Source organism: Magnolia sinica, chromosome 8 (assembly GCF_029962835.1).
Source record: "Magnolia sinica isolate HGM2019 chromosome 8, MsV1, whole genome shotgun sequence".
NCBI classification, from domain to species: Eukaryota; Viridiplantae; Streptophyta; class Magnoliopsida; order Magnoliales; family Magnoliaceae; genus Magnolia; species Magnolia sinica.
The window spans coordinates 29,515,404-29,525,468 of NC_080580.1; the positions used below are offsets into that span (position 1 = coordinate 29,515,404).

General features: G+C 35.8%; 1 protein-coding gene across 9 annotated transcripts; it reads left to right on the forward strand.

Annotated features, from left to right (window-relative positions):
- The first annotated feature begins 3,406 nt into the window (after positions 1–3,406).
- LOC131253170 (uncharacterized) lies at positions 3,407–7,302 on the forward strand. Of its 9 annotated transcripts, XR_009174983.1 has the most exons (7): positions 3,407–3,507; positions 3,808–3,878; positions 3,950–4,015; positions 4,118–4,251; positions 4,455–4,574; positions 6,508–6,624; positions 6,845–7,302. XR_009174983.1 is itself a non-coding variant. In XM_058254054.1 (3 exons), the coding sequence occupies exons 1-3, from the start codon at positions 4,509–4,511 to the stop codon at positions 6,971–6,973; spliced, it is 312 nt and encodes a 103-aa protein (XP_058110037.1). In that variant the 5' UTR covers positions 4,258–4,508; the 3' UTR covers positions 6,974–7,302. The 9 variants fall into 9 exon arrangements, 1 of the variants encoding a protein (XP_058110037.1); XR_009174981.1 differs by having other exon boundaries at positions 3,808–4,015; XR_009174985.1 differs by lacking the exon at positions 3,950–4,015.
- Positions 7,303–10,065: the final 2,763 nt, after the last annotated feature.

A 10,065-nucleotide genomic window follows, 5' to 3' on the forward strand; every position in this document is an offset into this window, starting at 1 on the left:
AGCTAAAGATATTTTCTTTTAGTTATTGGTTTTTAGATGCTTATGTTCATGTTCTATTCCACTTGTGCAGTTGAAGTACCCATCTGCTCCAACTTCTTTTGAGCAAATCATGAAATGTGCGGAAGGCAATTCCCTTGCATTATTTATGGATTATGATGGAACACTTTCACCAGTCGTACAAGACCCTGACGTTGCTATTATGTCTAGTGAGGTTAGTCGATCATTTATCTCGTATGCATACAACATTTGGTTATTTTATATGCTGAAGTTGGCTAAAAGGCTTTCGTCACATCAGAGAGCAAATCAGGCGTCATGCTTAGTGTTTGCCTGGCAACTACCCCTCCATGAGGCCTACATTGCTTGGTCACCCTTGAGGCATGTATGTGATAGTCAATTAAATTGTGCCTATGGGAGTCTTGTGCTCCCATTGCTTGTCCCGAGCCCAGAAAAAGGAGGGTTGCATCAGGTTGGCAGATATCGTCAAACTTACGCCATAACTTCCTGCGTATAGTGGTAAAGCAGAAAATCCTTGATTGCCTAATCCTCATTCGTCGATGTCACCACTCACTTAAAGAAAAAAAGAAAATTAAAAGAAATAATGCGACTCACACCCATTACGAAAAAAAACCAAAGGCAACGAAAAAAAAAAAAAAACGTGAAGAAAAAGGCCGAGATCGGGACTCCACTCATTACTTCTGCATCCCTCCTTTCCATACTTCTTCACATCTCTCTCAGTTTTACACAGGTGAATCTCTCTCTCTCTCTCAATATTAATGCCAATTTTGGAATTTGGGAGTTTGTTGTTTGTAGATTCCTGATTTGAATGTGGACCCTTATTTTAGGATTTAGAGATTTTAGGTCTTACAGATTTGAATATGGACCCCGAATTGGATTTTTTTTATTTTACAAATTGGGGATTTAAGGATTTGAGGATTTTGGGGATTTGAAGACTTTTGAAATTGGGGATTTTCTAATTTTACAAATTGGAGATTTGGGAATTTTAAGAATTTGAGATTTTAGTATTAAAGAAAATAAGCTTTTAATCTCCACACCAGTCCTAATTATGATAATGAAATGGAAATCTCAGAAATATGATTCTTCGTTTGTGAAATGATAGGTCGTTTTGGGGTGGAGTTATTGAAGGGGTCGTTTGCACACTAATTTGGTAAATGTCGAAAGGATCCATGCCACTCATCAGGTGTGGGCCACGGTGCATATGCACTGGTGTGGAGATCAATAAGATCCATTCATCAGGTGGTTCGGTCCGCATGTAAATGTAGAATGTTGAGCTTCTTATACTTGCGTGGCCCATCTGATAATCGAATGGGCCTAATATTTTGTTGTGGGCATTTTTGCGATGGGACCCACCTTACAAATGGCTAGTGAATCGTCCTAGAATTTCTCAGTAGTATTCTCAATACTACTGCTGGGGATGCAAATGGACTGGATTGTTCAGTTCCAGGACTGCTACTGTTTGCTTTAGAGTAATGTGCGCTTGGATCAAACCATAGTTTAAGACTCTACTTACTTCATAGTCAATAGTTGGCCTCGGTATTTTGAAAATATAGCAACATTTTCTGCAAATTTGCATAGCTCAAACTTGCCGCCGTGAGGATTGAGGATTTTGATTGCGTCGACCGGGATAAGCGATAGTGTTTAAGGGCATTTTTTTCTCATATCCAGTTGCATTGGGGTTGATCTTAGCATGTGTTGCTAGATCTTTTACCATCATCTATTCATTGGTTTCTTTTATTGTTGAATCATTGAAGGCTATTATTGAATCTATTATTTTTAGATGAGTTGATATATCTTACTAGCATTGGTAAGAGACACCATTTATTTCTCTTTTTTTTTATAGACATTAGCTACGGATATTAACCGTAGCTTTTAATTATGAAACCGTAGCAACTGATTAAAATTGTCTATAGCTACGGATCTAGTCCAACTTTTAGCTACAAATTTTCAGACCTATAGCTACGGTATCTTGCTACGGTTTAAAACCGTAGCTATTGATATTTTAGCTATAGTACCACTCAGTAAGGCATGGCCTTTGGGCATTGGTTTAGGATGTGAGGGTGGCGGGTCTTTCGCTAGGGTGTTATCTCAGTTTCTGTTAATTTTTTAGAAAATTGGTTCCTCTCTTTTGCTATTCAGGGCTCTGCAAGGTAGGTATCTCATTTAAGTGGAGTCTTCTGAGAGTGGTCCTCTGCTTCATGGTCTGTTTAGGCTTTGGGTGCTTCACTGCATTCAATGCAAGGATTGGTGGAGTAGATGGTATGGCGGGTTAATTGGTGCATTCAATGAAGGTAATTTTTCCTATAGTGCTATGTGATGAGATTGTACTTGAGCATATGATATGGTAGTGTATAATGTGATGAGGTTATACTTGAGAATGTGAAACAGTTGATAGACTGTGTGATGATATTACATTTGAGAATATGATATGAGTGTGACAGTGTGATGAGGTTACACTTAAGAATGTGATACAACTGATGGACCATATGATGAAGTTACACTTGAGGATATGATTGGTTGTATGATAGTGCGAAGTAGTTGTGCTTGAGAATGTGATATGGTTGATGGACTACGTGATGAGGTTGCACTTGAGGATGTGATATGGTAGTGTGATAGTGCAATGAGGTTACACTTGAGAATATGATATGGTTGATGAACTATGTGATTAGGTTGCACTTAAGGATATGATATAGTTGTGTGACAGTGTGAAGTGGTTCTACTTCAGAATATGATACGGTTGATGAAATATGTGATGAGGTTACACTTGAGGATATGATATGGTTAAGTGATAGTGTGATATGGTTACACTTGAGAATATGATATGGTTGGTGGATTATGTGATGAGGTTATATTTAAGGATATGATATGGTTGTGTGGCAGTGTGTAGTGGTTTCAAATTGAATAATATCATATGATTGAAGGACTATATGATGATGTTAAACTTGAGGATATGATATGATTGTATGACAATGTGAAGTGGTTCCACTTGAGAATGTGATACGGTTGATGGACTATGTGATAAGATTGTACTTAAGGATTTATGAAATGGTTATGTGAGAGTGATGTGGCTCCACTTGAGAACGTGATACGGTTGATAAACTATATGAAAAGGTTGAATTATATGAAGAGGTTACACTTGAGGATATGATATGGTTGGGTGATAGTGTGATGTGGTTACGTTTGAGAATATGATATGGTTGATAGATTATGTGATGAGGTTATACCTAAGGATATGATATGGTTGTGTGATAGTATGAGTATATCCACTTAAAAATGTAAAACGGTTTATGAATTATATGATGAGGTTGCACTTGAGGATATGATATAGTTGTGTGATAGTGTGATGAGGTATATCTACTTAAGAATGTGATACGGTTGATGAACTATGTGATGATGTCCATGGCCGCCGACAATTTTATGTTAGTTGTTTGAAAAAATACTTCAATTAAGAACCTTCATGGATAAAACCATGTTACTGGTCCTCTGCTTCAAGTAAGAACCTTTCTAATCTACTACTATGAGATCTATTGATTCAGGGCTATAGATCTATTCCTATGGGATCCATTGATTCAAGGATGCAGATCTATTCTTATGGGATAAATTCCAGATATAGGGTTTGTATGTAGATCTGTTGTTTATTCAACTTCTATAGTTCTCTTATTTGTTGATTGTGGAGGTACTGGTTTTTTTTTTTGTAAGAATGATTGATAAATTTATGATGGCTATTTCTCCTATTACTTTGGTGTTAACATTGTTTGATTTTATCTGTAGCCCAACTTGTTTTGCTTGCAGGAACTTACGAGATCCCTATCTTGTGGGGACACTGGCACCTGAGCTAGGAAGCTTTGTCGCATTAGATCTTTGTAAGCGATAGACTCATCATATTGAATGCACTCATAATAAAAGTTTTAAACTACCATTTGGAAACTGCTAGGTAATGGCACATATCGGTGATGAATGACACACTACTCGATACACATTTGGAGCCTTGCCCCTAATGGTAGCTTCCAACATTTTGGAATAGAAACTTTTTTTTTTCCTATCATTTTCATGTTTTGGATGTGTATCTAATGTTCTAGGTTTTTTTTTTTTTTGGAATTAGCCTTTCTTTTAACAGTACTTTGGCCTTAGAGAGGAACAAGTGCACTCATCATCATATAAACCAATGATGGCCATAAATATCTTAAGCCAAATCTACAACCAGAACATATTGCACCTTGGTTGAAGGAGTATACGGTGATGCTTCTCCTCCTTTCTTTGCATTTTTCTTTTCACATCGCATGCAAGTTTATTGTTGAAGTTCAGATTTCTTGCATGCCTATTCTACAATGTATAAGAAATTTTAGATCTAACATGTCCATACAGTTATAATGATATTCACAAATTAAGATCCACTGTTATTGATCATGTGTTTTCTGACTTGACTGACTTAAATGTAGGATGGAAACATAAAGACATGTTTGTGAAATCTGTGCCTATTCCTGAAGTTAACAATGACCATGTCAAGATTGTTGTTGCTAACAGCCTCCATGATGTGGTTTTCAACTCTGAAAAAAATGGTTTGTACCTACCAACATCTCTTTTTGGATTTTTCTTTGACAATTCATGAAATTTAGTAGATAAAAATAGAAGTTTGTCAAAACAAGGGCAGAGATTGCCAAATATATAAGGAAATCATAAGGACTCGTTAGTTTTTTAAGGTTTTCATACATATTACTTTCTATATAGCACTTTATATCACTTTATCTCCAGTCTATTAATATATACTTATATTATTGTTATTGTTGCAATTTGGGTTGTAACATTGATCGTGGATTCCTTTGAAGGTAGATGTGTTTTCTTTTTCTTTTCCTTTCTCGTACATTTAGTATTCTGATGAATTAAATATGTTTTAACTATTGTGAATAAAAAAAATAGTGAAAGATCTCATATAATTCCATGTACCTTTGCTTCCTACGCTGTGATGGTGTGTTTGCTACCTATCTTCTCTTTGGCTTATAGTTATTATACTTAAGCCACTTTGTTTTACATGTCACAGCCACTCAAAACATCGTTAAAAGTTTTACATATCAAATGGACTTAAGCCCTCTCTTTTGTCTTTTTTAGATGGTAGGATTACATATCATTTGAGGCCAGATTGAAATGTCTACAACAAATGGACTTGAGGCCATGACTTGTGCTCTAATATGGGGTGTCGTAACCAGCTTGGCTACCGAGCATGAAGCAGAAAAGCAGAATTTCTATCCATATTCCTGCCCATTTTAGCTAGGCCTTTGGAAGTAGTAGTTAAATTTTTGTTGCACATGTAAAGTTGGAAGGCCTTGGAGCCTTCCCATTTGTCCCACTTGCTTTTATTTTTACATGCATAAGTTCGTATGTACTGTATCTTGAAAATCATGACTTTTGGTGGTCTCAATAGTTCACACTTTGGCCACATTGTGGCTGGAACATCCCCACAATGTTCCTCATTGGATATGTCTAACCGGTTGTTGTTAGCTATGAACTACCGGGTTGAAACAATAATTCCAGGTGAGATACCATTTCAAGTGTATGTTTCATTGAGAAATTATGTGATGTCTTTTGCCTTTTTGAAATCTAGCATATCATAGTTTTGAGCTTATGGTTGGTGGGTATAGAGGTATAGTGTTTTTTTTTTTCAATCATTTATCTTTCTAGAATTTCTTCAAAATGCCATGTTCATCTTTCATATATGAAGAATTTGAATTGATATTGTACTGTATGATCATCCTACTTTTCTTGAAATTATGGAACGTTTGTACTGTATTTTTTAGTCACTTGATCATGTTAGTGCAGTCCTTGGTCCTCTCCATGGATGAATTAGATGTTGTAAGATTGGCAATCTCCTCTTTTTTCTTTTTTGAGTTATTTATCTGGCAAAGCATGATGATTTGCATGTGCAAATGACTCTATTGATCCAAACTATGCAAGATTTTCGGGTGTATGAAAGTGTAGATTGGATGCTCTTCCAAAAAAATTCAAACTGATTAACAAAATAGGTGGGCCACAGTTACAAAACTAGTTGACGACCAATAAAAATTGGTTGCCTACCTTTAGAGTTGGTAGGCCCGAGTCTTGTGACAGAGCATGGTGGGATCCTCAAGATGGACAGACTGGGTCTGACTTGCAGCATGGTGCATGTTTTAGTCCACTTACCTTTGGCTAGATTGATGGCCTATTTGGATATAACATCATTAAAAAAAAAAAGGAACATATTGCCAAACCACATAATCTGTATCTTGGGCAGGCGGGGAAAACCAGATGCATGGTCTGCCAAGCTGTGGCAGCACATCATCTACCACAACTTGATGGATAGCCAAGACTTCCAAAGTGACCACATTCCCCTTTGTTGTTATATGCTGCTAACAGGTCTACTCAAGCAACTCGAATGAACGGAGGGACCCTGACAATAATTTTTAATTATCCTATGATGTGTTTACAGTGTTGGAATATTTGCTTACTTGACTTTAACAGGTTGGCAAGGGAAGAGATGTTGGACTGAATCAGATTACTTTGTTTGAGGGGAAAGTGGCTGGTGGTAATGGTGAACAAGTTAACTTAGTAGGGATGTTTCTAGGCTTCTGTGTGCAGGTGCGAGCGTAGGCTCCTTTGTTTTCTTGGTAACATCAATGATTAGCTTGAAGCTCTACCACTCTTGGAAGTTAGAGAGAGAAAGATAGAGAAAACTGTCTCAAGTTTGATATATATATATTTTTTTGAATTTGAGTGCTTGGATGACATTCTAGTTATGTGGTTATGTACTTCTTGTTTTGACTGACTAGTTGCCTGTGTATTGTATCTTTGAATTTAGATTCGTTTTGGGGTTCATCTTTGGTTATATTTTAGGGAAGAAACTTCTTGGGTATGGCTAATTATCTCATTTCTTGATCATTCTGTGAAAATCTTGCAAAATTTCGGGAGTTCTTGTTTGTATTTGTAAACTTCTAATGGTTGGATAAAAATGTAACTGCATGAAAACATTCAAACCTGAAATGTATGTTCTTCTCAAATATTCCATGTTTCTCTCTCTCAGATGGTTGGAAATTTTGGATCCAAGTGATTCTTCACGGACATATATGAAAAAAAAAAGTTGAGATCTACCAAGTGTACCATCTATTTTTACGATCATATTGTTCTTTTATCATTTATGAAAACTGTCCATTTTGCAGGCCATTGATCAGATGGTCAAGATCATCCAGTAAGCTTGGTTTAATGTTAGTGATCCATGAAGATGATTATTATCCACGTGTCCAATACAACCCATTTGTACCCTAATACATTTATCCTATAGTACTTTTGGGCAAGAGGGAGAAGAAACAGGAGACTGGGTGTCTTGTTCATAGGGAAATTGAACCCAAACTCCAATGGGGAACCATATGCAGAAATAGGAGAGTTAATTTATTACACCTAAATTAGGAACTCTTTACAGCAGATCCGGAATTCAATTCCTAAGAAAATATTGACTCCTGAAGCTAATTATGTTAAGGAGATTCATCAAGTATTATTTCTTAATTTCTTATTGCCCTCATTTATCATGTCAAAAAATGTAATAAGCTCATTCAAAATTTCAGGGAAATGGACTTGTTGCTAGTTCCATATTGCGCTGATCGTGATTTGGGCCTTTATCCAATGGGCTCCTTTCCTGCTTGCTAGGAAGGTTTGTATTGCTTGTTTGATTTAGTACTGAAAAAACTGAATCCTATGCTCACATGCTATGCTGCTATTAGATTCCAACTGCTATTGGATTCCTTGATTTTTTTTTCCCATCAAAAGTTAATTGTTTAATTTAGGAAGTTTGTGATGCATGTGTGAACTTGATACCCTTTCTATTTTGAAAAGGCTTGTGGTTATGTGCTTAAGGCCGGTCAACTTTACAGTCTCTACCAGCTGTTTCCGTGCATTGCTTCCTTTCTTTTGAGGACAGTATTTAATATACATGACATAGACTATTTTCTCGCACTGGATATGCTCTCAACATTATGAGCCTGTTAACCTGAATAGAATGTGAAGGGAAATCTAATTCTTTTGACAATTAGTGTGTAGATGTAAACTAAAGATTTTTAAGTTGTATTTTCAAAGTTAAGAGAAACTAATATGGTTCTTTGCTTCTTTCCTAAGATCTATATGCCTTCAATATTGGATGCTACATCATAATTGAATATGTTAAAACTCGGAGAGTGGCGGATCTGTCAACCCAAATCTAGAAGTGGTGTACAATTGTTCTTAAGAGTTTCTTAAATGATAGGTGAGGCCCGTTGTTTTTGTGGTGCCCACCTATCATATAGAGATTTAAAATTCAGATATGAGACCATTATTATAATTTTTTATCAGGGAATGTATTCGACACCATGCATTATTATAATTTTTTTTTAAATGCATTAGCTACAGCTATTAACCATAGCCAATTATCTACAAACCGTGGCTATTGGTCAGTTCAGCGTACTTTTAGCTACAAATATACTCTGTAGCTATATATTTTAGGTACACATACTATATTTAATTCGTAGCCATAGAAGATATTGTTTAAATCAAAAATAAATAACAAAATAAAATAATTTTTATTAACCGGCGACAAGCACATATATCGGCGTTTTGGTCAGGAAAATTTTATAGGTTGTTTATCGGGCCAAATCTAGTATTTGGTAGGTCCATACAGCGCTTCAGCATACTTTAAAAGATGTTTTTTTTAAGGGATCTACTAGTTCTTTTTTAAAATTTATCTGTGTTTTTTAAGGATTTACTTACACTTTTTCAAGATTTACTGGGGACCAGTAGAAGCACCAGAAAAGGCCGCTAGCCGCCGGTAAAGATTTAGCGATGCCCCATTTTTCAGCGTTTGTTTAGTCAGCACAATAACTTTTATTGGTGGTTTTTTTTTAACTTTTACTGGCATTTTTTATTACCGGAGAAAGTTATTTTTTCTTATAGTGCTATGTGATGAGATTGTGCTTGAGCATGTGATATAGTAGTGTGTAATGTGATGAGGTTACACTTGAGAATGTGAAACAGTTGATAGACTATATGATGAGATTACATTTGAGAATATGATATGAGTGTAATGGTGTGATGAGGTTACACTTAATAATGTGATATAGCTGATGGACCATATGATGAAGTTAAACTTGAGGATATGATTTGTTGTATGATAGTGCAAAGTAGTTGTGTTTGAGAATGTGATATGGTAGTGTGATAGTGCGATGAGGTTACACTTGAGGATGTGATATGGTAGTGTGATAGTGCGATGAGGTTATACTTGAGAATATGATACGGTTGATGAACTATGTAATTAGGTTGCACTTGAAGATATGATATGGTTGTGTGAGAGTGATGTGGCTCCACTTGAGAATGTGATACAGTTGATGGACTATGTGATGAGCTTGCACTTGAGGATATAATATAGTTGTGTGATAGTACGATGTGGTTACACTTGAGAATATGATACGGTTGATGAACTATATGATTAGCTTGCACTTTAAGATGTGATATGGTTATGTGATGATTTGAAGTGGTTCCAAATTAAAAAATGTCATATGATTGAAGGACTATATGATGATGTTAAACTTGAGGATATAATATGATTGTATGACAATGTGAAGTGGTTCCACTTGAGAATGTGTTACGGTTGATAGACTATGTGATGATATTGTACTTGAGGATTTATGATATGGTTGTGTGAGAGTGTAATGTGGAAGGGAGCAATTAAGGTTGATGGCTTTCTTGCTAAACTGAAAGGGAGGAGAGAGAGAATAATCAAATCTTTAATTTAATGCCTCTTAGTCCTCTTACTCTGTTTTTTCTTCTCTTTATTTGAAGAGTGTTTAGAAATTTACTCTTCCTTGCTTAATAAGTTCATTCTTTTTTTAAAAGGGGTGATGACATTTTTATTCATGATAACAACCATAATGCTGACTAGAATTCCGTATATTTCAAATTGGAGTGTGCCTTTTTCTATGAATAGAGTGGAGCTAGCCCTGCTTATGTTATTTGGACTTTACTGAATTGAAAATTTGAAGTTCAATCTAATCAAACATA

Excerpts from the sequence above, each read along its gene's own strand:
- LOC131253170 (XM_058254054.1), top strand. The coding sequence starts at position 4,509 with ATGACCATGTCAAGATTGTTGTTGCTAACAGCCTCCATGATGTGGTTT. Across the intron at positions 4,575-6,507 it reads TTTCAACTCTGAAAAAAATG|GTTGGCAAGGGAAGAGATGT; the intron begins GTTTGTACCTAC and ends TGACTTTAACAG. Across the intron at positions 6,625-6,844 it reads TTCTAGGCTTCTGTGTGCAG|ATTCGTTTTGGGGTTCATCT; the intron begins GTGCGAGCGTAG and ends CTTTGAATTTAG.